The sequence below is a fragment of the Aspergillus wentii genome (genome assembly GCF_001890725.1).
Source record: "Aspergillus wentii DTO 134E9 unplaced genomic scaffold ASPWEscaffold_4, whole genome shotgun sequence".
NCBI lineage: Eukaryota > Fungi > Ascomycota > Eurotiomycetes > Eurotiales > Aspergillaceae > Aspergillus > Aspergillus wentii.
Genome location: NW_024467835.1, coordinates 80902 through 108850, shown reverse-complemented (window position 1 = coordinate 108850; position 27949 = coordinate 80902). Strand labels below are relative to the sequence as shown.

Here is a 27949-nt window from a genome sequence, read left to right as displayed (position 1 = left end):
CCACGCGGTGAAAATGCACCCCTTATCTGACTGTGATTAACTCACTCTACACCTCTATTCCTAATATACATTTCTTATATATTCTTAATTTTTTTTTATTATAACTTATAGATGGTCTTCCCCGGAAAACGCAGCACAGGCTGTTTTGTGTGCCGTAGGCGTAAAGTCAAGGTGCGTGACTGTATCCGCCGTTCCGAGGATCTTCGTTGACACATCCGCAGTGCGACGGCGCCAAACCGCATTGCCAGCACTGCACCTCCCGGGGCGTCGAGTGCACCGGCTATCCTGATGCTTTTCAATTCAGACCGTACAAATCGGAGAATCCATCGCCGCCTCAGTCGGCGCTAATTACGCAGCAGCGGGATCAGCCTCCTGTGGTGCGCTGTCGATCGCCGCGTCTGCGATCCGGTCCTGCGTTGAGTCTCGAGTGGCAGTCGGTGTGTTATTTCGTGCATCAACATGTTTTGAAAGTCCATCGATCGCCGTGTCGAGGGCGGTTGGCTTTTTTTCCCGAGCTGTATCGGGAAAAGGGCGATGATCCGTGTCTGCGACATGCTATTCTCAGTGTGACTTATCTCGCGCTGTACAATACGGCCAGAGTCGATGTGCTGCATCTCCAGGCGAGAAAGCATTACGGTTCTGCTATCCATCATCTTGTCGAAGCGCTCAAGTCGACAGAGACAGCAGTGCAAGATGAGGTTTTTGCTGCCTCGTTGTTTCTCAGCATGTTTACTGTATGTCTGCGATGATGCTGAATGAACTCTGCTAACTGTTCAGGATCTGAGCAATGAAGATGGCGATTCATTAAATCCTCATATACCCGGAGCATACGGCCTTATGCAAGTCCGAGATAGACTGCAGTTGAGCACGAAATACGGGCGAGAACTGTTTGGCTGGGCAGTCACGCAAGTAGTAAGTTTATCTCATTGAGAAGAAAATCATGCTAATATGTGTAGCAAACACAAGCCATTGCCCATCATGAATTTCGATATGCTGCCCTTCCTCAGTCCATCCGCATGATGTACCAGCCAGACATCATCTACCGCGCTGGTATCGTCACCGGGATGATATCAGACCTGTGTCGATCCATGGGCGAGATCAGAAATATTCTAAACCATGGACCGATCAACCAAAATGGCAAAGATTCGGTCTCTAGATTACTAGAACAAGCACACTATTTCATCGACGAAATCGATACCTGGCATGAAGCTATCCCAGGCCATTGGAAGCGTCAATATCAACCGACAGAGACCGAGGCAATCCCAGCTCAACGTGATCAGTGGACGACATGCTATTTAGCTACGATATACAGTGCACAGATAATATTCTACATGCAGATATCGGAATTTTGCCAGCATCTGAATACACTTGGAATATCACTCGGTCAACTATACATCGACGATGACCCCATCGAGCCATTCCTGGACCTGGGTACCCGAATCAGCAATCTGATCGAGATGATCTGCTCTACTGTTGCTTCAACGCTTGGAACAATAACTGCATACAGAAAATTTCAACCATCACCAGACACAAAACTGGCGAATGGATATATTCTTCGTGGGCCCATGCGGGTCGTTGTCAGCTGTCGGTTTTCAACACCAGAACAGGTCTTCTTATGTCAACAGGGACTGCACTTTGCTGGACGGAGTATGTCTATTGGCCAGATTGCCTGATGATGGTTCTTGTGTATAATGTCTTAATGCCTCATGTCTATACCATTTGTAATTCATTAAAAAGCTCATCTTTGCTACTGTCGTACAGGTTGTGCATATTCAGTAAGAAGAAAAGGCCTCAAACCTGGCCGTTCTCTAGCAATGGCGCTTTCCACTCCATCAATCTTCTGTCATCCCAAAGAGCGTAACCCCATTCCCAGTCCGTCTCAGTCTTTCGTTCGAAATTCATGCAATCCTCCAGCATGTCATGCTCATTATGAGGCAACAGCCATGCCTTCTTCCAACCCAAAGTTGGCCGTTCAAGAGGCGATAGAGTAGACCAGAACTGTTCGAAATTTGGCATCTCATGCTGATCCGCTGGGTCGGTGAACGGGAACTTCTCGTCCCAAGAGATCCCGATCTTGAGTCCAACGAATGGCCCGGCCCAGAACCCCCTGATATTAAGGCAGAGGATATTCCGCCGGGATAGCCGATCCTTGCGTAGAGTGCGATAGACAAATTCGGGTCCTAGGCCCGCTAATCCATCGAAATGCTGGGGGAAGTGAACAAGGTCCCGTTCACTCTCGATTTCAGAAACTGAAGGCGGCCGTTGTTCTTTCGGAAGAATATCCCAAAAGAACTCGCATGGTGTACTCTTGCTGAGCTGTCGTAGATCATGTGCAATCTCCTTGTAAATAGTCTCGATCTTGGCCATAAGATAGTTGAACACGCCTCCCATCTCTTCGTGCTCCCATGGGGGTATTGTGCCGTAGAATAACCGATATGCCTGTTCGCGAATCTGCCAAGTAGGGCGAATGCTTTCCGTCCCCTTCAATTCACCTATTTCCCCTAATTGCCAGGTATTCCTCTTCGCGCATGAATCACAGGTCCCATAGTCTTCACAATACACTGGGTCTCCGAAGAGATTCTTCACAAGTTGGAATCGGCACATTGCCCTGAGGAAACGTCCTTTCTCACACGGCGACAGATCTAAAGGCAAGAATTCGCTTTCCCATTGAGCAGGCTCAATCCATGGGGGCCTCGGTGCGTTGATTGAATAGTCCTCGAGGAAAAAGCACAACATTCTATGGAAATGGAGCAGCTGTATAACCTCCTCGAGGCCATTAGGCTCGTCTATTAGATTTGGTGAGGCGTGACTGCGAATCTCATCTCGGCGACGCCAGCTGTCCAGCAAGCAAATTGCGTTGCCCGTCTGGAGGCCAAAATAAATGTCTTTAGATCGTATCGCAGTGAGGGCCTCCGCCATGTCTAGAAATCCACCGTATTGTCTTTTTACAAGACATGCTAGTAGTTCGTGTCTCACGACAAGATATGCCTGGTGGTATCCGGGTGATGCAAACACCAGCGATTTGAGGGTATCCACATTCCCGACTTGGAATAAAATGAGGATCTTGAGCTCAGTGGGAAGACCGTCCAGAGTTGGTTCAGCCTGATGAAGTTTTAGCTTGCTACTCTTCAAGCTGATGCTTCACACTTACCATTTTCATGAAGCTACAGACGACTGCTGTGTTGAAGGGGGAAGTGAGGGGTCAATGAAGAAGAGGGGTTAATCTTTCGGAGGCTTGAAGCGCCTCGTCACCCTGACAAAGGGTTTCACCAATTTAACTTTGAAACTTGTCAACGCTAGCTGTGTGATGAAAAGCCGCGCGTGTGCAAACAGGATACTGTCATCGAATGATGGCGCCGTGGGCGATATTCGCCGTTCCAAGCGACATTATTTTTAGGCGATCGGCGGGGACGCGCTTACGGTGGGGAATAGCGTCGGCCACACCAATCAATTTAGGGAATTGGCATGATAGGCGCTTAAAACATGGCCACGGCCACGAGCCCTTCGTAGGCAGTAGTTGACGCCGCATAGTGATTCAATTCTAATGATACGGTTGATTTATAATCCCGTGTACATAGTCCAGATATCGTGGAGTGCCTGGTGGTGAGGCATTAAGGTTATCGAAGTACTACTCCATAATAACCAGCGCCGGATGGCCCCACAGCGACCGGGCAGCCTCAACTGCTACTCCACCAGACAAGAATGATAGGCTCGGAGCATACAAGGCATGTCGGGACGATTAGGGGGCTGGATATTACAGTGCTGGGGTATATTTTGAGACGTGTGTATCCCAGTAGCACACAGGCCTTCCAACCGACCTAACGCTAGAGTATCTTTTGCCGCTGGCTTTGCATTCTAGCGGCTTCTTTTGGTTTGCTACGATACTCTCAGCCTCTCCATATTTGGAGTATTCTAACAATAGCCCGGCGCCAATAAGTTTCATCTTGATATTCTCGTGTTGGGGAAGCAGTGTGTCAAAATCGACTCGTAGACTGTCTCTGTCGAGGCGATGCAACAGTCAAGGGTATCTGATTAGAGATTGCCGCCCAGATGCATGTAGATCACATCTTCCTTGACGCCAAAAGGCCGTCTCGCTCAGAGCCTCATACAGTACCAAGTAGTCGTTTCATATTTGTAGATAATAGCAGACTGTGATCGGTGACAGTCCATCTGAAGGCTATATATTACCCTTCACTGTCCTTCTGTTTCCATCCATATCAGAATTGTCTGAACCATCTATCCCGTTGTGTCCAAAAATCATTCTATCTATATTCTATTTCTACCAAGTTTTTTGTCTTGCCGAAACAATGTCCTCTCGCCGAACCGTTTCGCCCAAGTATGACGCCCGGCGGCCCGGGCGTGTCTACGCTTCCCCTTCACCAGAGCGATATCATGGTCGGCACTTTGAGAAATCTCCGGCTCAGGAACAGTATTGGAATTCCCGGGGCTCAACGGAAGTTTGGGATCCGTTAAACCCAGTGAACACTAAAGGCCTGGCTCCTCGACCGGCCACCAACGGCCTAGCCCATTCCTATCATGACCCTATATTGGAAACACAATACAGCGATCCTTACAAGAAACGTCCGAATCCCTACACTGCCCGCACAAAGGCCGACTACGCGGCCTATAAAGGCCCGTCAGAGGGGCATGGTGCTATAGCAGACAAGGTAGCGAGCTACAAGGACATGAGAATAGGTCGAAAGGTTTCCCCCCACGAACACCATCGTGCCAGCCTTTATGAGGGGCAGGATCTTGCTGTGCAGGGCCGTAATATGGCCAACATGTAAGATAAAATATTCCTTAACAATTATCAACAGTGAATATTAACTTTCCTTGATAGAGCTGCGCAATCTCGCACGGGCTTTGACCACAAGTACCCACAGGCGTACGAGGATCATGCAGCAATTGGGAGACATGTTGAGGAAGCAAACAAACAAAGGCGGTCAGCTCGAAATTTCAGAGAGGATGATGCTTTTCTAGACGAGAAGATTGGCAAGTGGAAAGAACGAATGGATATTCATGGCAAACCTTACGGGCCGAATAGGACCAGGTAGTAGCAGAATGGTTGGTCAAATTCATATCCATGGGGTAATCTTGTTCGATATGCTCAGTGTTAGTGGTGTTATGTTTTTATATGTTTTGTGTTTTTTTTCATTACGCCTTGTGTCACTCATCTCATCCTTATGTTTATATTCATGTTTTGCTTTTTCAATACTATTGTCCGCATGATTGTTTGGAATTTAAGGAGTCGATATATCCTACTAAACTCTTACATGGCCGCTTTATTCCATTGCGTATCTCAGTCCATGTTTTCAACTCGAATATCTATCTATACCTTAGTGATCATTAATGATCCCTATCTACACTCCCCTCAATTAATGCCCGACCGGAATGGATCGAATAGTCCCAGAGAAGAGAATAGGATCTTGAGGGGCAATGGCAAGACGACGCTGTAGTTGACGGAGTGTGATTGTCCCGATATCAAGACCATCAATGAGAACACTGCCTTCCTGGGCTTCGAGGAACTGAAACAAGGCCAATGAAAGTGATGACTTGCCTGCGCTTGTTCGTCCAACAACGCCGACTGTTGTGCGAATGAGATCAAATATTGGGCCTCGAAGGCTGCTTTCTGGTTTCTTCAGTCGGCGTACCGTTTTGATGAACTTCCCGGCATAGTAAATGACAATGTGAGATGGTGCAGCGACGATAAACTCAACCCCGGATTGACTATTGATACTGTGACCATGATTTTCACCAGTTCAGATTCAGCTCTAAATGCAGAGTTAAAATAATATCTCAGTTGTGAATTGAACCAGGACAAAGTTAGTTGAGAACAGATTGAGAATATAGCCTGCAGGGGGTGGAACTGTGCTATTGAAGAGTCGCTTTGGATATTGAAGTCAACAGTCGACTGAAAAGGTGTCTCGGCCCTTTCAATGTTATCTGTACAGCTAGGTAGTTGCGGAGAACCGAAACAATAAGATATTAATCAGAACTTTAAAAGTCTACTTCCGACACATATCTATTAGCAATGAAAACACGCAAATTGCTATTCAAATCATACATTCCATTATACGCGACCAGACAACGTGGAGGATGGAATATTGCACGAAGAAAGCAGACCCGATATGGATTCAAAGCCAACACAGGCTTTTCTATGCCCTTGAAGGTGTGCAGTTTAGCAAAACCAGACTGTAACCGCTGTATGACCGAGTATCTCATTATATTGAGCTTGTAAGAGACACTGGCAGATGGATTACAGGCGTGCTGATCTTCCCAGGGTTCAAGACTCGGTCAATAAAAAGCAGAAAAGGAAAAATCTGCCATGGAAACATTAGCATTTGTTAGTATGATATATTTACCGGGGAGCTTTGTCTCGGTAAGATCTATGACCCCTGCTATACTTATTGGCGATAGCTAACACTATCCTTTAGTGTGTTTGGTATGAACTCTTTCAACATGAACGTATCAGGGTTTCAGCAGAGCTGGACCGTGTCGACTAAGTTTTGACTTTACTGGGTTGTCACTATTCCGCTGACACTTATCATCATCATGATCGGCATTAAGCGACATTATTTCGGGCGAATCAGCGGTATCACTGGGCGATGGGATCGGCTCAAGGATATGGTGTAGATTGACCTTTGGAGGAAATTAATCAAAGACGACCATGTGAATACGTAGCATTATAAAGTTCATATAGAAATAAGGTAGGAGAACCAAGCACAAATTGCTCCGGCCCCGTATGACTTGTATCTTTTGGACTAGTAAATATTCCTCATACAAGAGAGAGGCCCTAGGCTGGCAAGAACAGGACTGTAAATAAAAAGGACTTTGGGCGCATGAATAGGAAAAAATAAGCAAAAAAGATAAAATATAATATAATAATAATATATGCAGTAATGACCGGCTCTCGGTGTACGTAATTCTATGCTACAATCTCTGGAAGTGGCTGAATGCTCATTTTGACTTTTCATGTATTATTCTGAAAGTCACGCACGAGTACCCTAATGGGATATAAGGCGTATAAGATGTAAAGAGCAAGTGCTCGTGCTTATGAGGTTTTCTTTGCCGAAAAAAGTATTGAATTTGAGAGGATTCAAAACGCGCTTAAGGTTTGTACACCATTCGCCTATTTGTGATGTCGCAGACTATCCATGGATCGCTACAAATCGAAACCGGATTCCGTCCAATAGCCTCAGTGGCAATGGATATATTTAGTCTATCCTAAACCTTATGTCCTAAGCGTTACCTAGTACATTTAAAGAGTCTACGGTAGAGCTTAGATCAGGGTGAGACACGAGCTTGAATCCTAGTCATGGGACTGCCTACTCTTGCCTAACACATCCAAACAAGAACAAAGTGATGATTGGTGCTATGGTGCTGACCGGAGTCTATGATGCTGTTATGACCCTACTCGATATATCCTGAATGTTCTATTGGAAAACGCCGGATCGAGTGACTTTCCTTGATTCAATACTTTTTACGACTGTCAACCAGCCTAGCCTCTATCACGAGCATGATATAGGACCCCTGAAATCTATATAAGCCCCTTCTGTGCCCTCCGTAGAGATATTCTTTCATCAGCATCAATTACCATCAACAGACATCAATCGTCCCCTCCATACTCTCCCATAAACTAAACAATGTTTTCCACAATGTACTGCATCTCAGCATTCACTCTTCTTCTTGCCAATCTCGCCTCCAGCGAACCCATCCCTCGGTCGCAGGTCGCCCATATCACCTTCATCGGTGCAGCCGATGCCCAGTTCACCCAGGACTTCCCTGCCGATGGATCCAAAGTTGCTATCAGCAAGTCCCTCCATGCAGTGCACTATATATTGATACATGCCCACTAACAAACCCCAGCTGACCGCCTGAGTATCTCTCACATCGCATCCAGCACTGCCGGAGTTACCTGTACTTTTAACGGAATCGACCACAGCGTCACAACCGTAAACGGCGCGGCGACTGTTGACGTCGGACCTCCACAGACGCAGATCCAAGGATCCTGCTTGCTTCAAAATACACCTCCTCCATCTACACCTCCTCCAAGCTCTACACCCCCACGCGTCGTTCAGATTACGTTCGAGGGCGCGGCAAATGCCCAGTTCACCCAGTGGTTCCCGGTTGATGGCTCGCAGAATAAGATCAGTATGTATGCCGCGCTCGGGTATTGCGGCTCATTTGGCTGACTGAAATGATTTAGGCGACCCCCTTAGCATTTCGCATATTGTGTCTACCACTGGTGGTGTTATTTGCACTTTCAATGGAATTGACCACAGTGTTACTACTGTCAATGGTGCGCAGACTGTTGACGTCGGCCCTCCCCAGACACAGATTAATGGGGCTTGCAAGGCACAGTAGGGCTGATTGGGGTGACTCAAGTCAAGATAGAATGAGAAAATCCTGAGTTGGCTGGCTGTGGTTGTGCTTCTGTGTCTACTTTTGGTGTTTTCTTTGAAAACTCTGTCGATTATGCTCTACTTGGAAATTGTTCAACTAATAACTATAATTAATAATAATTAGGCTAGTTTTTTATTAGTATAGTTTAATATGGCACGCTCAATTCCCTCTATATACCTTTCACTTACTGATAAATAGCTACAAGAGAGACAAATGCCCTATGTGCATTATTTGTCGGTGTCCTGGCTGGAAAGTCTTGTCATATCATTTGCGCCTTCTAAAGGCTACATACATTTCCCGAGACTGAGGCGATATCAGCATAATACAATTAAAGACATTGATTTCATCCAGAACCTCCTGTCCAACGTGAAAAGCACCCTACCATAAACCTATTAGGATTAGCCATAGATTGCAGCTAGGAGAAGGCTTTTTAGCATCACGGAAAGACATGTGGAGATATGAAGATCGATTTAGATACTCCAACTGAGGAATTACAATGAACATTCAATCTCTGATTATGGAGTAAATTTTCAGTCCAGCCAAAGAAAACTCGCTGCAGTCCACAGGTCGATGATTTACGATCGACAATGGCTCCACTGTGGGTTACATCCGGTCTTCGTGGAATTGAGAGACCTGCTATACAGGCACAACTTGAGGCCAGAAACTCCCCACAAAGAAGCAAGAAAAAGACCATGCTGGAACGATCGAGTGTATAGCGATTGTATTCCCTCGGCAAGCAGTGTCCCAGTGACTGCCAAACACGCAAAACCCATCACTGCAGCCTGTCTGAACCGAAATATATGCCCCTCCCTGAGTATTAAGGTCGGGTAGCTGAGCAAAAGAGCCGTTCACAGTCCAAGTCGAATCCATTGTGCGGAGGGATCTTGATGAGAGGCAAGAATGATGCAGTCGACTCCTCAGGGGCAATGCCATCCTGATATTCGTATCGTTCACTCAGACTTATGGGGAAATGTCGGACTCGGAATATGATGATGGCGGATATCCCGACGACCAGCGCAATGGGAATGAGACACACAATATGGACTGTTGGGAGAGTGTTTTCCATCATGAATGAAAGGATTTGTTGAGTGATCTGTTCAATCGGAGGATGGAGAATTGAGAATTGAGATAAAAGCCTTGATGACGCACGCTTTCTTATCTCCGAGGTTTACTTTAGCCGTATTCGGATGATAATGCCGACATGACTAGCAGATATAAGATGCATTACCAGCTGTCTAACGATACGCGAACTAATAAATATTGATAAATCTTTAAATTAAGTATTCAAGTAAATAATGTATTTTCACTGCTGCTATGACACTAACCCCTTTTGGTATTCTTTTGCGCAGCCCCACTATATATATTCTATCACCATCATCACCACCCAAAGGCCTCTTCAAAATATTGAATATTTCTAAATCCACCACTCCTGGCATCGCATACAGCTGCCCGGCATTCATCCGCCATCCTCGCTGGCCCACATGTCATCACAGCTAGACTGGCCGAACTCGCCTGTGCTTCTTCCACGGCCGCGGAAACCGTCGCTCGTACGTTCAGTCGTCCAGAGCAGATTTGGACGTCGGGGTCTGGGACGGACTTCACCATCGGTCCGATCTTTTCGGAACTCTCCGGAGTCTCTTGAGTATTGGATGAGTCGGAATCGCTTGTAGGTGTCTGAACGTTGGCGGTGGTGCAGAAGAAGGTGGTGTTGACATGCCCGTGTTGAAGTACACCGGAGATATCATCAGAAAAGACATCGGTGAACATTTCTTTCTGCCGCGAAGACCAGACCAGATGGACATTTGTTGTCTTGGTCGTTCCCTTCGTGACACGTGAGATGTGATCCTGGATATATGGAACAGCTGAGGCGATACCGGTCCCGCCAACGATCATCAAGACGGTGTCAAACGTATGAAGTGGCGCTTGGTGTCCATATGGCCCTTCAAGAAGAAGAGTGGGATGGATGGGGCCATTCCGCTTGCGACACTCATCGCGAAGACGTCGTGTCCAACCGTCATACGGGCGGATGTAGAAGATCAAGTTATGCTCAGAGACAACTTCTGTCTTCACAGAAGTATAAGCACCGAGTGTAAACGGATGGTTCTCCCATCCCTTCAGCGTAAATGGTTGATAGAGATAGTAATGCTGCCCAGCACCCGGAGTGAGTGTCTTGGAAGCCGGACGGATCTCGATCTTGACCAGGTCACTTTCTTCATTATATCCAACGGTCGAGCGGGTGGTGGCGATAAATTGCTGCCCGAGACGGATGTGGATGTTGCAATACGCAATTCGAACTAGCCGGACTGTTCGGTCGAAGCCCCAGATTGCCACCATCGGCCAGAGATAGCCGTTATAGGTGGTTCCATCGAAGCTGGTGTGGCTGGAAGAGTCAGAATAGGCCAGACATTAAGGATGATGGCTTACCGGAAGAGGGCGTAGATAGTCAGAATGGCCAATATAATGTGGATGATCAGGAACGATTCGTAGAACTTGCGCCGGAGCATCGTGGTCGATTGGACGAGCATGAAAGACATCGCAATTGTGGCCTGGTCGTTAGTATAGGTGGGTTCGACAGAGGATGGTACTTACCACAACACCCATATACCAGTAGTTCTGCTTCCAGGCACTTTGGAATCGACCATCTATAGAGTGAGCATAGCCCTACATAATTCGAGGATCTACTTACCATATAGAATAAACACCACGGTATATGCAATGGAATGCACGATTGCCAAAAGCGTACACGCCCACGCAACATGACGGTGGAAGATGTTAAACGACTGAACACTAAAGTCAGTCGCCCAAAGGAAGATGTTGTTGCGCCCACTGAATAGCCATAAGAAGGGCAGACAGGCATAGGATAGAATGCCAGTGCGATCAGAGGAATATTGCCAGTTCTGCTGGGCCAGATTGGGTGTGCTGATCATGTTAGATTTACCCATATGGTAACGGGAGAGACATACCTAATATTTCCAGAGAAACTCTGATAATCCACACAGCTGAGAATGATGGTCACTGCCCAGAAGCCAAACACGATCAATGAATCGATTCTCTTGGGAATGGTGTGCCAGAACAAGAGTTGTTGATGATACGTCAGTCGCGGAGCGAAACTTGCTGGGATGATGATGTACGTCCGCAGAAAGTGAAGGACAGTCCCCAGTGGGCCCCATGGCTTGGACTGTGCCGTGCCCTTCTCTGCATCCCAGCGAGATCCTCTTCTCTTGTCAGCGAGGAAGTTCCATCCTCGAATGATGATCCCGATCACAAGTACTCCTCCCCAGTAGCCCATAATACCCCATCCAAATCGCTTGTCCTTGGCCAGGGCATAGTCGTGAGTGACCTGTTGGTCAGTTACCGCCCGTAAGGACTGGGAGATATACTCACATAAGACTTGTAAGCTCTGTTGAAATACGATCGACTAAGAAGAACAGGCGATTCAATCGTTCCAGTCGATGTAGTATCGTTGACAGAAGGATCAATAATTGGCAACGAAGCAATATAAGCATCTGTTGCATTTGCCTCTGCGCTGCTCAGATCCATCAAGGTCAGACTGTCCTGCTCGCAAAGATATTCCCAGTATGACTGCAGACCAGCCAGTGCTTTCTTGTTGCAGTACACCTTTGCACTGGCATAGAGGGACATCACCTCCACTGGTGCCTGACAGAATCCGGTCGTAGTAGAGCCGCCTTTATGGCCTCGCCTGACCATTCTGGATCCGTGGGAAGTCGATGCCACCGACGAGCCATGAGAGGCAGATGAAGAGTTGGAGGATCCAGAAGAACCAGAAGAGATGGTGGTACTGCCGACAAAGGTATAGGATGCCAGAGAGGAATAGATCGAATAGAAACAATAATCAGCCAGATTCGGGGCACTCATGTGAGAGCCACCTTGTCCAGCCAGCGCAGGGACAGCCCAAAGGGCGAAGAGGGTAGCTTTGCAGTGCATCTTGACGGTATACCTGGTGAGGGTGAGATCGGCACGCCATATGCCGTTTTATATTTTCTTATATGGGATTATTCCGGGGGGATGGCTACATAGCCAACCTCGGACATTGTAAATTCATCTACTCTGTGGAGTTCGCTCATTTGGAACAAATGGTCTACTCTGATATTGTCTCAGCCTACCAAGCCCACCAAGTATACGCACATCTCGCACTTGAAAATTCTGTCAGGTCCACTACTGTAGAGCGAGCGCGTCGAATACTTGGTTGAGGGCATATCCATTAACGCAAAGGATCCGAAAACACCAATGCCAAGAAAAATAAATGAATCTCCACCACTATCTGGCAGTTTGGGATCAAAGCTTCAGAAGACGATTGTCGGTAGATCCGAAGGCTTGATATCCCGAGGTGTCCTTGGCATTGACAGTAGGATATAGACATCGTCCCACTCATTCAGGAATCAAATATCCGAAGCGCCATGTTGTCTGGTTATGTCTCACTTATATTTCTCCGAGGGCTTGATATTGTCGATGGATACAGCTAGTGAGGGACTAGACAGCTACTCGCGATGGTTCTGTGGGTGCGATGAAATGTTGGTATACTATCCACGACTTCTATTACTACCGCTATTTCCGCTGGAGGCGTCGATATACAAAGTCAGATTGATAATCGTGGGATGGTTGTCGGATCAGGCCGACGATTGTCCATTATCAATCTGTCTGGGCTTTCCTAGGTTTTACCGTACGCCCCTCTGTGCCATCTAGTTAATGTAGCATTGCGTGGGCAGTCGTCTATTCTATGTATCCGATTGCATGAGTGGGGGAGATACATCTATACAACAGTGTCTTGGCAATGAACGCGATCCTCATTCGACCGGAGCTTTTTAGCGAAGGACAAGTGGATAGATAGTAGGGCTCAACGATCTTATGAACATTCTACATGCTTTGATGTGACTACTCTAGTATGAAGCTTGATCTACCCCCACCGTCTTATCGATCAGTAAGTGGGGCAGGTTTAACACCGAGTCCATTTCGGGAAAAAGTCGCCGCGATTGATTAGATTGTGCACTTGTATTGATTGTTACACTCTGTATTCGTTTATTCTAACCATATCCACCACACTAATCGCTCCTCTACCTTGCTACAGTTGGATCGGACTCGCATTGCCCTTGATCGGGGCCAGACCGTACCTAGCATCGTTAGCAATGACTCACGTAATTGGTTGGAAAATTCTTACCAGGAAATCGTAGCCAGACCCAGAAACGCAGCAACACAACTAAAGACCAGCGCAACGATACCACGCGGCGTGAATCCGGCCGGAAGGGGCGCCACGGCCTTGTTCTCACCGGTCAGGTCGTAGACGTCCTCGGTGTTGCCCGCTGCGTTACCGGCAGTTAAAGTGCCACTGGCGTTGCAGACCTCGTAGTGATTTTGGGGGATGGTGAGATGGTTCTGCAGATAGATTGGGTCTTCTATCATGACGGCGGCCAAACCCGCTGATAGATGCCATTCGATGTGACAGTGGAAGAACCAGACGCCTGTTTTGTTAGTGGAAAAATGTACCGAGGGTAGAAGTCGTACCTGGGTTGTCGGCTTTGAACCGGATGACAAAGTTACCGCTGGCCGGTGCATACAGCGTATCGCGTCTCATTGGAGTCGAGGAGAACGTGGCGGTACTGGCGTTGTAATGACCGCCGTCTTCATCACTGCGCCAGATGGCCTGGAATGCATGGCCGTGGAGGTGGAAGGGGTGGGTTCCTGTATCGTCGTTGTTAAGGACAATGTCGACAATTTGGTCTTTCTCCAGAACGAATGCATTGGTGTCTGTGCCGTAGATGGACGCATCTGTTGCTGCAGATCCTGTCGTCAGCACCGAGTAGAGCGTAGGGACCTTTGGTGCGACGTAGGATATATCATTGAAGAAGGCACTGTAAAGTTAGTCATGATTCGAAAGGCATGGGTAATACATACTAATTAGCTCCGTCACCAAGGTCATCCATCGTCAAATCGAGAGTGATGGTATAGTCGGCATCACCGTAAATGGCCATCCCATCGACCGGCACAAGTTGCATATCATCATATGGATCGAAGCTGGCCACCTCTTTGGCTGCTGGTTTGTCTGCCGAAGAATCATACTCCAGCCAGCCAGTGACATTCCAGTTCAGCGTTGAGGGAATTGTGTCAAACAGATCCTATTATGTTAGGGAGAACTTGATAGATCAGATAGAAACTTACCGTATCCATACTGCCCATCATCGCATAGTTGGCCGAAGTGTCGTTCTTCATCGTGACAAGAACACTGACACGCTGAGCAGCAGTAATATAGATCATCGATGTATTGGCTGGTTCCGTCCAAATGCCGTCCACTTCGACAATGCTCATCTCATGATCTTCAATCCAGAAATACTGACTAGCAAAGGCACCAATATTTGCAAATCTCAGCAAATACGTCTTGCCTGCTTCCACCGGCAGCGTAAAGTTTTGCGTGTCATTCATCAGCGCCGACTTTGGTACTGGCTCTGCACCAGTTGGATTGGCCACATTGATAAACTGCTTCATCAACGTTGGGATCTGGTCGTGATACCAATCAGACAGAGTGATGACTCGCTCCTCGTCATACTGGCCCAGGTATGGATTGTCCGGGTCGGTGATGACCAACGCCTGGCGGAATCCGTCTCCGTATTGGCCTTTGGAGTGAGAATGATACCAGTATGTGCCAGTTTGATTGAGCTGGATAGTTAGCCTATGCATATCGCTACGATGGATAACTTACTGTCATGTTATAGATCATTGTGTCACCGGGCATAATATCGCACTGAGTTACCCCCGGAGGGCCATCCATCTCGGTCGAGCCCTGCTGGTAGAAGCCATGAAAGTGAAGACTTGTCGTTTCATTGCCCAACTTGTTGGTCAGATTCACAACAACTTGATCTCCCTTCGTAAAGTTGAGCACAGGCAGTGGCCATTCGCCATTGATTCCCACCACGGGACGCTCTGCCAGCCCATCTGGGTTCGCGTCCACCCAGGTGACATCCCAATCGAGATTCACCGTGGCTGCATAGGAGAGGCCATTCAGAGAGGCGAGCGCAAAGGCAGAGAGGAACTTCATCTTGTGAATGTTGGTTGATGATGAAGAGAAAGCAGAATGGCGGCATTTAACAGTAAAAAATGGTGATGTATTGCTGGTACGGTAATTAATTGTGCTTTAGGTGGAGCTCATTTTATCAGATCCACCAATTCGAACTACTACAAGGTCTCACCACAAGCTCACTGTGCTAATATAGTCTCACTCTTGGCATTATCCTTGTTACGTACGATTAATATACCGGATGGGGGTGATGTGGATATACAAAGTTGTAACCGAGTTGTCTGAGCGGAATCTACATTGTAGCAAACAGTTATAAATCGCCATATTGCCATGTTCTATGGTCAACCAAACAAGTCAAAAGCAAAATGGCCAACTCCGTGTTTGCAGTTACTGGTATGTCTCTTCTCTACTGTCAGGATGTGTACTAAGATCCAGTCTTCTTCATCTGCTTCCGAGAATGTCTCGAGAGTACCATCATCGTCTCGGTGCTGTTATCCTTCCTCAAGCAGACCCTTGGGAATGAAGATGACAAGACGATATACAAACGCCTACTCAAGCAGGTATGTCTTGTTCAATCATGCATGGATACTACTAATTCCTCAGGTCTGGTTAGGAGTCGTTTTAGGACTAGTGATATGTCTCTGCATCGGAGCAGGCATGATCGGTGCCTTCTACAGCCTGGGTACAGATGCCTTCAGCAGCACTGAGGACATCTGGGAGGGCATATTTGGTATCATGGCCTGCATCATCATCTCTGTCATGGGCGCTGGATTGCTTCGAGTGTCCAAGATGCAGTCCAAATGGCGCGTCAAGCTGGCCAAGGCACTTGAACCACAGGATAATTCGAACCTTGGTTTCTGGGGACGTTTCAAGAAATGGTCAGAGAAGTATACCATGTTTCTTCTTCCGTTCATCACTGTTCTCCGCGAAGGTCTTGAAGCGATTGTCTATGTTGGTGGTGTTGGACTGGGTCTGCCGGCCACTTCGTTTCCGCTGGCCGTCGTTTGTGGACTTCTGGCTGGATGTTTGGTGGGATACATCATGTACCGGTATGTATATATTTAATCTTACTGACGATTGCTAATAAGATCTAGTGGTGGAAACACGGCCAAGCTGCAGTACTTCTTGGTCATCTCAACTTGCTTCCTCTATCTCGTTTCTGCCGGTTTGATGACTCGTGCTGTGTGGTACTTTGAGAACAACACCTGGAACAATGTCATCGGAGGCGATGCTTCTGAGACCGGCTCTGGTCCTGGTTCATACGATATCCGACAGAGTGTGTGGCATGTCAACTGCTGCAATCCCGAACTGGGTGGCGGTGGTGGATGGGGTATCTTCAACGCTCTGTTTGGATGGACCAACTCGGCGACGTATGGGACTGTCATCTCGTACAATCTGTACTGGATTGTGATCATTCTGTCGTACTTTGCGATGAGATACGAGGAGCAGCATGGCTATGTTCCTGTCCTCACTCCTCTCAAGATGAGATACCAGAACCTTACCTCCAAACTGCCATGGAAGAGCAAGAAGGCGAACAACACCGAAGTGACCGAGATGGTGGGAAAGAAGGAAAGCGAACAGCCATCGCAGGTTCTCACCCGACAGGTCAGCGACGTGTAACTGCAATACGAAGCATAGGCTGACGGTGCCTTCCGAGTGGTTCGGGAGCGTATATTTCCCCCATTCTTATCTCCGAGCTGTATTTGAAATACTGTATGGAAGATATATTACATCTACTTATAAAGAGAATCTCACTTTATCTTCATCTTCATCATCAACAATGCATCTTCCTTTTCTTCTTCTCGGCCTTTCGGCCATATCTGCTGCTTCCATCCCCAATGCCAACCATATCTTCAACGCCATCCACTCCTCCATGCGCCAATGGGGTTCCTCCCTCAACCATAATGGCATGTCGTTCTTCCTCGCCTCTGTCCCAGCTGGAACAAGGCTGTATCATGGAAGCTCTCATCGAGACACTCTCCGCCATATTGGCTGGATGGCGTTTGACCCTGAGCATGCGCTTGTGTTTGCCCGTCCGCCTCGAGTCCCTGTTAACGTCAACGATGCGCAGCAGCCCCTATCCCAATCTACAGAAAATGCTGGCTGGCTTCATACGTACGAAACTACAAGAGACATACGACTTGTTTACATCGATGGACTTTCAGGCGGAAAGTCTCGCATCGGAACTCTGGATTCACAGGATCGTATTCTCTTCAACGACACTCTTCCTCCCGGCGGAGTCGGCCTGGAATCGCAACGTGCCGAGGCAGTCTGTCGCATCGCGTCTGAGGAGTGGAACGGCCGAATTGATGGTGTTATTCGCATGGCTGCTGGGTTCGAAATCATACTCTGTGCGCCTGAAGATAACCTTGCCATGTTGGAGGTAAATAAAGCCAAGATGGCACATCAACAGAGTAGAAAGAAGCCAAAGAGTGGAAAGCCTGGGGAGTTAATGCGAGTCGTCACTTCGAGATATGATGGCATTGGAGGCGATCGGGCTGTTGTGAACTACGACCACTTTGTCACTGCATACGACAGTGACCTTGATCTCTTCGCTGGTAGCACCATGCCTCGACTCAATCACCTGCCGCTGTCTTGTCTTCAACGAATCAGACAGCGTCTGACAGAGATGGCCATGCATCACAAAAATGGGCATACGAATTGGCAGGCTATTGCCGATATGACGGTAAAGCAGTACGGGCGACGCCTACGAGATCTCGTCTCTCGTTTCACAACCATCGAGACGTTGTCAGCAGAGATATCACGCATCTGGGCATCATATCGGGATCTAGATAGGTCAAATTTGGCCGATGAGGTTGAACGATGCGCTACTCGATTCCTCCCGGGCGTACCTAAGTCGTCTATTGCCTATCGTGCTGTCTACAGCATCAATGAGCGTATTTGCTCTGACCTAGCTAGTGTTTTGTACGAGGACAGCTTTGATGCCGCCATTCTTCGGCTCCTCGAGTTGATGGACTATCTTGGCTGGTCTGTTTGGAAAGAATGCCAGGATTGTCCGGATGACGCATTCTGTGCCATTCCAATCTGGCCTCAAGGCACAGTGGAGGATCACGAACATCCCCGATGCCAGCCTTTCGACTCCGCCTACGATGGAGCCAGCGACTACTGGGGACTGGTCTGGCACTGAGCATCTGTCCCGTTCAGCTGATGCGAGCAAAGAGCAATACTTCAGAATCACTCACTTGATTAATTGTCCACCTTCTGTATAAATGTTTACGTTGGTACTTCGGTGGCTTGTCCTATCACAAATCGGAAATGCCCGTTGTTTTCCAATATCCAGTGCACCGATCATATATATACAATCCTTGGCATTACCAATTCTACTACCATATTTATTCACAGGGTAGAAACACTCTCGATACTATCTACAATATACAAAAATCTATGTCTAGCAAGAAAAGGGCACTCCGACAGTACCAGCCGCGTAGCTATCTAGCTGCGATAACGTCAGTAACCACGGAGAACAGGGAAAGACAGAACGACTCACGATATCTTGAATACTGGCGTATGTGCCGCCGACCAGCACAAGCAACCCAAGGAGAAAGACAAAGGCACAGGTGACCCCATGTAGAATATTCGTTGTGTCGGACCATTTACCCTCGCGAAGAAGGATGAACCACATCACAGGTGGAAAGTAGAGAACAAACCCGGAGATGAGCAGAGCGGAGCTGAGGGCAAGGAGGTCGTCGAAGAAAGGAATTGCCTCGGCCAGAACCCAGGCAACAATGGTGATGACCAGCAGAACCGCAATCCAGGTAATCCATCCCTTTGGGGTGTTGACGAAGCGAATCACAGAGTCTTCATAAAGCCGGAGATGGACGTATCGGGCCGTGACTGTGTTGCCGATGGCGCCTGAGATGAAGATGAGAGGAAGCGCCAGTCCAAAGGCAACTTTTGGAAGGACTCCTTGCAGCGATAGCAAGGAAGGGCTCTGAACTTCTGGACCCACGAAAACGTAGATCAGGGCGCCAATCACTGTGTAGACTACCATCTCGATTATCCCCAGGGACCAGATCGACTTCATGAAATCCGTAGGAGTGTGCATCTCGGACATGAACGGGGTGATGAACATGCAGAAGCTGTAGGAGAACATGATGTTACAGATGGCCACCATGGCGTCCTTGAACGTCGTATCAGCGGCTGGCCATGCCGACCAGTTCACCGAAGCCACGCCACCCGGTAACTCTCCAGCCTGTATCCCGGAACCGATGATCGCGATGCCAATGGTGATCGTCACCGAGGCCAGGTCAATGTAACCCAGTACGGCAGCCTCACTAAACGACGGCATAATCGCGAGGAGAAACAAGAGAATACCAGAGACGATACTAAACACCAGGCCACAAGCACCCTCGTTGCTCAAGGTGTTAAAGGCAATAGTCCCTGTCAGGCAGAATGACGCCGTCATGAGGATCAGTTGCAGCGCATACAAAGTGCCTATCAGCTCTTGTCCAAATCGACCCAGGATCAGCCCGCCAATGTCGCCATAGTGGTTGATCTGTGGGTAAACAACCTTGACCTGGCCAACGATATACCCCGTATAGATAACAACGAAACCGAGAACGACGCAGCAGATAACGCCCGCGACCATTCCCAGAGTTGCAAAGGCACTGGGGAGACTGAAAGTACCGAGCCCGATGGCTTCGACAATGAGAATCACCGTCATGCGCTTCCAGCCGAGTCGGCGGAACTTTGCCTCTCCCTCGACCGTCTTTCTTTTTTCGATATTGGTAATTGTGCCAACTTCATGGTGGGAGTCTTCAACTCTTGATATCTGGTCGAGTTCATGGCCTCTGGGGTCTTTTCCAGGGGGTGGGGGAGAAGCATCGGGCTCCATACGGAAGAATGTGGCTGTTGGGAGGGAAGGGGGGCGAATTTGATATCAATGGCAAGCTGAATGTTAATATACGCCTGCTAGGGATGAATACTTATACATAAATCCACAGCTTGTCCATCGTGGACGCCGGTGTGGGTGAGCTCATACCGTACCCCAGAAGCGGGGGATCGTCCAATGCGGGGTTGATCTAAGCAACATTAGCGACGAAGATGATTGGGTGGAAGACCGGATGGCAGACCCGCATTCCTCCCGGTAAGACCGGTACAGCACGCTATTGGCTGGCCCGCTTTTGTCGGTCGCTGGTTTGGGAATTCCCACGCGACGCCGATGCGGTGTTGCATCGTGCTGTAGCGGTTTGCCCCTGTGTTCATTCAGCCCTGCATATGATTTGTTGTTTTCGGCTTATCTCCTACGTACGTGTCTTTTACGGTGTTTCGAATCTCGCTTGCCAATGATATTCGATGGGCCCAATTGCCTCTTCCGCGACTTCCATGCGTCGCCTTGCTTCCTGTCAAGCCTCTTGTTTTCCAAAAAGTATTTCACCCAAGGGGACATCAAAACAGTGGAAAAATATAAAATCCAGCAGGTGTGATGTAATTGGCAAGACAACTAGCAAAGAGTACTACAATATCAGTTCTTCTTTTTTCTGGGTATCTGCGCCCGCCAGTAGATCCCTCAATTCGCCCATGCAGTCCTCTTGATATATAAACACGTCTACAACTCCAATGCCATACCTTCTTGCAGCATATCCGAGTCTAGGGCGGCATCAAGCTCCGCCCACGTTCTTGCAGAAAAGGAACGCCCTGTAGCATCGTCCTCCCCTAAGCCAAAAGGCGTAGGGCAGGGCGGTGATTCCACTGCGAAATTGCATTGTAGTCTGCCTTTCGTCCATGAATTACCCTCTCAATGGTGTATCCAATGTTGTTGATGGTGCTAATAATTAGTAATATCTATATAAATCTTTATGGCCCTTTTAATTTTAAGGTTTTTGCTAGATTATTAATGTGTGACTTTTAGGTTGTTGAATTTAATAATATTATAATATCTAAATTAGGAAATCGCTGAGGTAGATATATTAATATAGCACCCTAACCATATTTGTGAATTAGTACTCTATCTATATAAAATTAATAGGAACTCACCCCATATCTAAGATAGCTATTCTATCCTTTTGCTTATAATGAATTGGATGCTGCGTTACCTCAGTGTCTGCTCTGCATTATCCTTTTCTTTTCATGAAAATATATTGTAGTTGAGCATAACTTGGTCTGATGGTCCTTTCTGATTGGCTTCAGATCATGAGCCTCATGTATGTATTAGTAATAGGGTACTATGCATAAAATAATTCATGACGCTCTAGGTTGGGATCATTAGTGGGCATGCCCCTTCTAATTAAACCCAAGCCAGACCTGGGCGCCCCCTTCCAGCGCATGGTTGTGAAAGATAGGTGATGATTTGTAAACTCTGTCGAATGCTTCTCGCGTGTCTAAGCAGGTTTTATTACTCTCGTCATTCTGCAATTCCTAGTAATGAACTACACCCTACTCTATATGTGCAGATCCGTAAAGTTTATACGATTGGCTAACTTTACGTACTATGGAATGTGAAATATGCGGAAGAGAGGACAAAAATACGCTAGGAAGGTACAGTGGGATGCAAAGAGTATGATTTGATGCTTTGATTTAGGGTTCGAATGTTCAGAGCTTTCTATGACTACAATAGTACACGGTAGAATATATATCCAACATTCCATGCCTGGAACAAGTATGGGAAAAGCGACGAGTTTATTTTTATGTTTTGTGGCTCATAAAAGACCCTTTGGAATCTATATTGGTTGGGATAGGCTCGGGCTGTATGCTGATACTATAATGATCCGCTTTGTTCGCCTTTCCCTCTTCTGGCAAGCGAGTCTTAGTGCATTCTCATGAAGACCCCATGATGTGTACCACAGCACACCCTGCAGATGCATTACAGTAGAAGCCTTGAATATGCAGTAGCAGCGTGAATGACAATATCACTCTGTGCCAGATACATGTTGGCAGATGATAGATTCACCGTCTAAAGTTCCCACAACGGTCTTGATGCCTCGTTGGTGGAACGCCGCTGCAGTGGAATCTCGACGCACAAGTATTGCGACGACATATGTCTTACACTTGGACAGAATCTCTGTGTTTAGCAATAGAAGAAAAACGGAAGTTGTGGCATAGGATGTCCAAGTTGCTGCGGATAGTAAATATCCCATAGTTTGGACAGTAGTGAGCAGAGCTCTCGTACTTGATTTATCAGCTGTTTGTCAACATTATTAATTTGCCGATGATTTTCCGAACCCCCTCATATCTATGTTTATGGCAACGTAGTACTATACAGTAGTTCGATGCCTAATATCTTCGTCCCCATTCAGAGTATAACTCAATCTGGATTCCGAGAGTGCGTGAGTTCCGAAATGCCGCTTATTAAGGCGTGAGTTTCGAAATTCCGCTTATTAAGGCGTGAACCCTGCGACTCTACGTCTTAGCTGGTATGACAGCTTGGATTCCCCACAGCGGCATTTATGTAGGTAAGCTCCGGACCACAGTAGAGACATTTACACCGCATGGTGTGGGATTATGGCACAGCTACCCAGTTGGATCAACCAAAATCGCCAAGTCAGCGGATACAGCAACAACCCGATCTTCCGGATGGGCCTTGGCCGCCGATCTGCCGTAGTCGTCCGTTACTATAAAAGCCGATCTCTCAGTGTATTGGGTACACCCAACACACGAACAACATCAAACCTTTAAAAAGCCGGCAAGGATCCAACTTAAAACGACCATCTTTTTATTGGCCCGCGCAAATTCAACCATGGAACGAGGAAAAGATACCGGAATCTCCATTCTTGTTATCGGGGGTGGCATTGCAGGTTTAACCTTCGCTATTGAGGCTCACCGGAAGGGTCACAATGTCCAGATTATCGAACGACGACTCCGTGGGGAGACTGCGGGTAAGAACCGTCTTCAACTCCTTCACATCTTCATACACATCACCGTGCTGTACATACTAGCTCACTGAGTGGCGCATTAACGCTTGATGTAGGCGAAATCATTGTGATTACAAGCCCTGCCCTCCAGACCCCGAAGAAATGGCCGGGTTTCATGGAACGGGCGAGACAAGAGGCAGTCACCCCGACGATCGTCATGAAAAAGTTCGACGGGACAGTGATCGGATCCTTCCCTGTCGGTATCCCAGACGACCCATCTCTGCCCATCTACCGATCAAAGCTGCATAACTTGCTCTCCGAGTACGCCGAGCAGCTCGGCATCCCGATAGAGTTCTCCGCGACTGCTTCAGAATTCTTCGAAACGGACGACCATGGTGGTGTGGTCCTGTCTGATGGGCGCTGTCTCACGGCTGACGTAGTGGTGGCGGCCGATGGCGTTGGCTCCAAATCGTGGGCATTGGTCGTTGGCAGCAACGACCCCCCAATCAGTTCAGGATTCGTGCTTTATCGTGTCACATTCCCGGTGGCACCGGCCCTCGAAAATCCAGTCATCGCGGCGGAGCTTGGAGGATTCAATGACCGCACATTCCTACACGCAGGTCCGGGGGCACACATCGTTACTTGCAAAACTGCGGAAGAGATTTGTTGGCTGCTCACTCGCAGGGTATGTATCCTCACGTACCACGGCCTGTGCTGTGCGGTTGTATACTAACCTCACGTAGGAGGAAGGCAGTGTTGCCGAAGAAGACTGGGCGAAGACAACATCGATCGACAAGGCCCTCCAGGCTGTCGAGAGCTGGGAGCCGTTCGTGACCGAGCTTATCAAGGCAACACCCAACCACAGCGTTCTTGCCTGGAAGCTTATGTGGCGTAACCCTCAACCGCGGTGGACGTCACCTGGCGGCCGCGTCGTCCAGGTCGGTGATGCCGCACATTCATTTCTGCCGACCTCAGCCAGTGGTGGGACTATGGCCATGGAGGATGCGTATTCTCTGGCAGCGTGCTTGGATATTGCCGGGAAGAAGGATGTATCTCTAGCAACGAAAGTGCATAACCACTTGAGGTATGTGGCAGCCAAAGAGCCATATTTCGCGGCCGGATTTTAGGAGTAGATGCTACAGGGGCTGATAACACACACGTTGATAACAGGTTTGAGCGAGTCTCCTGCGCACAGAAAATGGGCTTCAAAAATCGCGAGATCTTCCACAACACCGACTGGGACGCCGTCGCCAAGAACCCCCAGATATTAGGCAAAATAGTTGGAGATTGGCTGCTACGCCATGACTCAGAGCAGTACGCATATGAGAATTACGGCGAATGTGCGGAGCACCTCCTCAAGGGTACGCCATTCAAGAACACGAACTCTGTACCTGGCTACACATACAAGCCGTGGACTGTCAAGGAGCTTCTAGACGCTTCGGAGAGTGGCAAGCCTGTTGAAGATGAAGGAAACTGGTCCTAAATGTAAAGGAAATCATCAGTGGGCTGGACATGGTATAAAAAGATGAAGATATATTTCTGGGCCGTTATGTTCTAGACAAGCGTATATTAGATCTTCTTCGCTACCTCTATTGGACAATCCAAAGTTTCTTGCATGTTAGATGTATGTCCAAGCTTAAAATAGCATCTATAAATAACTATAAATAAGAGAGCCCTACAGAATCTATCAAATACTATACTGTATTACATATGAGCTACTCAATCTTTAGAGCCACTGTCCCCCCTTAGAGTGTAGATTCCTCCAGTATAAGCATGGCCATCAGTTTAGTTATTTACCAGATATAATGCCTTTGATAATATAACATAATGTTCTGGCACTTACTAAATTATATTAAGTATATGCTGCTCCAGCATTGCGTTTTCTGCCTAATCTAGTGACATGGATGGATGCGGTTACAGACAACATGAAATTCTTTATTCTGGGGCCCAGGAATTTCACCATGAGGTCTGTGCTAATCTCATAGTGCTGTGTATTTGCCGCGGAAATGTTGATTTTTACTATCCATAGCCTTAAATGGCAACTCCGCACCAAACTGCTCTACTACAAGATTTAATCCACTAGAGAAGGCATCTTCATGGAATTTATACTTACTCTAGGCTCTAGTATAACTGATCCCTTTTTTTACCTGGATAAAAGGCAGGGCATTCTGCGCCTTAACTATAGCTTGGGTATGAAGTGGATGTGTATAGGAATATATACCCTCAATAGAGATTAGATACGGATTCTTTAATAGATATAGTATAGCTAATAATAAGCTAAATAGAAGTAGGAACTCCTTATAGCTTATTTATATTATATGAAAGTGATACTTTACTACTATCCCTAGTACTTATGTAATTCAGTAGGTAGAGTATCTTCCTATAAAGAATGTCTGCTTTTTCTCTAGCAAATTGGACCATCCGTAGAGTTAAACTGACAGGCCAAGCCAAGGGCAGTCAAGGCTAAACACCAACGCACACATAATATCCCAACCACAAAGCAGAACAATCCGATCCCACCTCTGGATTCCACTCACTGAACTCAGCCGCAGTAATACCATAATCCTGCTCAATCTGCCAGCAAGCATCACCATCCGCACTCAGATGCCACGTTGTGTAGGTCCTGATCATCCCCAGCATGGGCTGGGTGTTCATCACTGTAATATAATAGTGGTAGCCTAATAGAGGCGCGCAGGCAGAGCCAATGGCAGGGTTCCATTTAATGAATAGATATTGGGTGAGGTAGGTGTATTTCTCATTCATAATTAACCAGCAGCTAGAGCTGTCTTATACTTGCTAGTATATTTCGCAGTTGGAGGTGATTCCAGATTGGGTGGGTGAGGGGCCAGTTAATGTTGAGCTGTTCATTATTATTACTGCTATAGAGGGAATTGATATAATGGAGTTAATTATTATGGTAGGTACTGCTGAAAAAGTGGAGCCTTTCTATATTAGATATGCCAGATATAAGAGGATAGAGACCTACTAGGAACACTAATACAGATATAATTCTTCAGCCAGAGAGCAGAGCAGGTCAGTCCAGTTATAGGATTCTACTTAAAGAATTGCTCCTTAGTAATGTTGAATGGAGTGGTGACAGTATCACAGTTATCCTATCTACCATAAAGTACCGCTTATTACCTGTTAAATGTTAGTATTTAGCCAGAGAGAAAGTGGATTCACATACAGCTAGATAGAATACCAGTTTAATAAGGCTCATGGTTTGACACAGAAGAAGTCCCAGTTACTATTAGGGAGGTAGTGGAGAAAGCAGGAGTAGAAGTTATAAAGATAGAAGTTAAAGGATTTCTAGTAGTAACGTAGATATAATATCCAGATTAAAGACCTGAACAGCTGGTGGCGATAGAATTATACATGATCAGAAAAGGCATCCAAAGTGGAGATGACTTACGGATTTCACGAGTAGAACTGCGGCAAAGTGAAAATGTAGGCATTTTGGATAGTATAGCCAGTATTGTCACTCTGGACACGGTAATACTTGGTGCAGCTGGGAATAGCACCACTCTGAGTGGGCCCAGCAGTGCCAGAGACTGTGATTGAGCCGGCAGGGGTGGGAGTGGTGGTCGCTGAGGTCGATATCGTCGTCACATCAGGGCCGTTATTCAGTGCATGGAAGGCTGTTGAACAGGTGGGAAGTAGGAAACACACCGGAGTCAGCAGTAACGCTGGCATATAATGCGCTTATAACTCTTGGCAGACACAACTTAGCAGTATTACATCGCACAAACATAAGTGTATACCAACAATTGAGTAGGCATATGAAATTATAATGATTCTAGCGTGAGCAGTCATAGTATAGGCCTCCTCGGTTGACTGTTCAGGACGCAGCCAGTAGAGGTTCCTCAGGCTCTGGCTCCTCACCAACATAACCACCATAGCCATAGCTAGCCCTTGGCTGGGCCTGAATGCCATGTGCATCCCCCTGATACCAGCTATCGTCGCCTTCTTTGCTGTCAGAATCCCGCTTTGCTCCTCTGGATTCCAGTAGCTGAACCATGTCGTCGCTCGTTCGCTGCGCCAAGACTAGTGCGAAACCACCGTGTTCTTCAATGCTTATGCCATTATCCAGCAGAAACTCGAGCATCGCCCTATTCCCTCCATACACTGTTAGCTTTATCGCAGCGTTAGGGTACCTGACTCCATGATCAAGCAACAGGCGAATGATATCGTGTCTTCCGTCCTCAACCGCCCGGTACAGTGGATCCGGTCGGTAGAGATCCGGATCAGCCCCCTTTTCAAGCAACAGCGCCACCAGATCCTCGTTGCCGCATTCAACAGCCAGGAACAATGGCGGGGGGTCTAGATCATGACGGCGTCGACGAGGACGCCCGAGGCCATCAGTCCGTCGAGCTCCACGGTAGAAGTTGGTCTGAGCACCTACTGTGGATTGCGTTGTGTTGTACCAAATCACTGACTGGTCAACGGCTTGGCGTCCATCGCGTCGAAAGTGGACGTGGCATAGTCTGGCACATATGGCTATAGCGTTTTTAGAGACTTTGCCATCAACACTGTATCCAGGTGAATCAGATGCAATGTGCTTTGTAGCTGCTGCGTGTCAGAGTCCGGGATAGCGCCTACGCATTTGTCTACGAGCGGCCCACCATTGCGAGAACTGGGAGATTCTCACACCAACACACGGATCTACGGCCCGCAAGTGAAAACGCAGCCTTGTATTCTTTGGAGTGAA

General features: G+C 47.5%; 10 protein-coding genes across 10 annotated transcripts; 6 read left to right on the top strand and 4 right to left on the bottom strand.

Annotated features, from left to right (window-relative positions):
* Positions 1-44: 44 nt before the first annotated feature.
* ASPWEDRAFT_182816 (Zn(II)2Cys6 transcription factor) lies at positions 45-2131 on the top strand. Its single transcript, XM_040831952.1, has 4 exons — positions 45-171; positions 222-734; positions 778-912; positions 957-2131. Exons 1-4 carry the CDS (start codon positions 112-114, stop codon positions 1671-1673), a joined length of 1425 nt encoding a protein of 474 aa, XP_040688341.1. The 5' UTR covers positions 45-111; the 3' UTR covers positions 1674-2131.
* On the bottom strand, positions 1792-3154 carry ASPWEDRAFT_27365 (uncharacterized protein; the record flags this gene model as incomplete). The annotated part of the gene is made up of 2 exons (XM_040832985.1): positions 1792-3102; positions 3152-3154. 2 exons carry the CDS (start codon positions 3152-3154, stop codon positions 1792-1794), a joined length of 1314 nt encoding a protein of 437 aa, XP_040688340.1.
* Positions 3155-4307: 1153 nt separating this feature from the next.
* Positions 4308-5054, top strand: ASPWEDRAFT_27364 (uncharacterized protein; the record flags this gene model as incomplete). Its single annotated transcript, XM_040832984.1, has 2 exons — positions 4308-4783; positions 4841-5054. The coding sequence occupies 2 exons, from the start codon at positions 4308-4310 to the stop codon at positions 5052-5054; spliced, it is 690 nt and encodes a 229-aa protein (XP_040688339.1).
* A 2299-nt stretch (positions 5055-7353) lies between these two features.
* Positions 7354-8830, top strand: ASPWEDRAFT_39739 (uncharacterized protein). The gene is made up of 3 exons (XM_040835168.1): positions 7354-7809; positions 7867-8151; positions 8207-8830. Exons 1-3 carry the CDS (start codon positions 7644-7646, stop codon positions 8362-8364), a joined length of 609 nt encoding a protein of 202 aa, XP_040688338.1. The 5' UTR covers positions 7354-7643; the 3' UTR covers positions 8365-8830.
* A 950-nt stretch (positions 8831-9780) lies between these two features.
* ASPWEDRAFT_111611 (ferric reductase family protein) lies at positions 9781-12348 on the bottom strand (the record flags this gene model as incomplete). The annotated part of the gene is made up of 6 exons (XM_040828255.1): positions 9781-10783; positions 10828-10949; positions 10993-11045; positions 11090-11322; positions 11367-11743; positions 11788-12348. The coding sequence occupies 6 exons, from the start codon at positions 12346-12348 to the stop codon at positions 9781-9783; spliced, it is 2349 nt and encodes a 782-aa protein (XP_040688337.1).
* A 1227-nt stretch (positions 12349-13575) lies between these two features.
* fetC (putative ferrooxidoreductase Fet3) lies at positions 13576-15451 on the bottom strand (the record flags this gene model as incomplete). Its single annotated transcript, XM_040828180.1, has 5 exons — positions 13576-13880; positions 13924-14270; positions 14314-14534; positions 14578-15072; positions 15116-15451. The coding sequence occupies 5 exons, from the start codon at positions 15449-15451 to the stop codon at positions 13576-13578; spliced, it is 1704 nt and encodes a 567-aa protein (XP_040688336.1).
* A 344-nt stretch (positions 15452-15795) lies between these two features.
* Positions 15796-17050, top strand: ASPWEDRAFT_739360 (FTR1 family protein; the record flags this gene model as incomplete). Its single annotated transcript, XM_040839412.1, has 4 exons — positions 15796-15823; positions 15866-15990; positions 16034-16479; positions 16525-17050. 4 exons carry the CDS (start codon positions 15796-15798, stop codon positions 17048-17050), a joined length of 1125 nt encoding a protein of 374 aa, XP_040688335.1.
* A 160-nt stretch (positions 17051-17210) lies between these two features.
* On the top strand, positions 17211-18578 carry ASPWEDRAFT_111092 (uncharacterized protein; the record flags this gene model as incomplete). The annotated part of the gene is made up of 1 exon (XM_040828223.1): positions 17211-18578. The coding sequence occupies one exon, from the start codon at positions 17211-17213 to the stop codon at positions 18576-18578; it is 1368 nt and encodes a 455-aa protein (XP_040688334.1).
* On the bottom strand, positions 18436-20329 carry ASPWEDRAFT_39737 (uncharacterized protein). Its single transcript, XM_040835167.1, has 3 exons — positions 18939-20329; positions 18634-18887; positions 18436-18582 (listed from the first exon to the last, which is right to left on the bottom strand). The coding sequence occupies exons 1-2, from the start codon at positions 20283-20285 to the stop codon at positions 18840-18842; spliced, it is 1395 nt and encodes a 464-aa protein (XP_040688333.1). The 5' UTR covers positions 20286-20329; the 3' UTR covers positions 18436-18582; positions 18634-18839.
* A 2564-nt stretch (positions 20330-22893) lies between these two features.
* Positions 22894-24824, top strand: ASPWEDRAFT_182811 (uncharacterized protein). The gene is made up of 4 exons (XM_040831951.1): positions 22894-23265; positions 23358-23926; positions 23985-24325; positions 24412-24824. The coding sequence occupies exons 1-4, from the start codon at positions 23127-23129 to the stop codon at positions 24722-24724; spliced, it is 1362 nt and encodes a 453-aa protein (XP_040688332.1). The 5' UTR covers positions 22894-23126; the 3' UTR covers positions 24725-24824.
* The last annotated feature ends 3125 nt before the right edge of the window (positions 24825-27949 follow it).

Bases quoted from the DNA above. Each gene is read 5' to 3' on its own strand.
- ASPWEDRAFT_182816 (XM_040831952.1), top strand. From the start codon at position 112: ATGGTCTTCCCCGGAAAACGCAGCACAGGCTGTTTTGTGTGCCGTAGG. The intron at 735-777 runs GTATGTCTGCGA...CTAACTGTTCAG, and splicing joins TGTTTCTCAGCATGTTTACT to GATCTGAGCAATGAAGATGG. The intron at 913-956 runs GTAAGTTTATCT...TAATATGTGTAG, and splicing joins GCTGGGCAGTCACGCAAGTA to CAAACACAAGCCATTGCCCA.
- ASPWEDRAFT_39739 (XM_040835168.1), top strand. From the start codon at position 7,644: ATGTTTTCCACAATGTACTGCATCTCAGCATTCACTCTTCTTCTTGCC. The intron at 7,810-7,866 runs GCAAGTCCCTCC...AACAAACCCCAG, and splicing joins TGGATCCAAAGTTGCTATCA to CTGACCGCCTGAGTATCTCT. The intron at 8,152-8,206 runs GTATGTATGCCG...GAAATGATTTAG, and splicing joins TGGCTCGCAGAATAAGATCA to GCGACCCCCTTAGCATTTCG.
- ASPWEDRAFT_39737 (XM_040835167.1), bottom strand. From the start codon at position 20,285: ATGGAGCCCGATGCTTCTCCCCCACCCCCTGGAAAAGACCCCAGAGGC. The intron at 18,888-18,938 runs GTGAGTCGTTCT...ACGTTATCGCAG, and splicing joins ACGCCAGTATTCAAGATATC to CTAGATAGCTACGCGGCTGG.
- ASPWEDRAFT_182811 (XM_040831951.1), top strand. From the start codon at position 23,127: ATGGAACGAGGAAAAGATACCGGAATCTCCATTCTTGTTATCGGGGGT. The intron at 23,266-23,357 runs GTAAGAACCGTC...CGCTTGATGTAG, and splicing joins ACTCCGTGGGGAGACTGCGG to GCGAAATCATTGTGATTACA. The intron at 23,927-23,984 runs GTATGTATCCTC...AACCTCACGTAG, and splicing joins GTTGGCTGCTCACTCGCAGG to GAGGAAGGCAGTGTTGCCGA.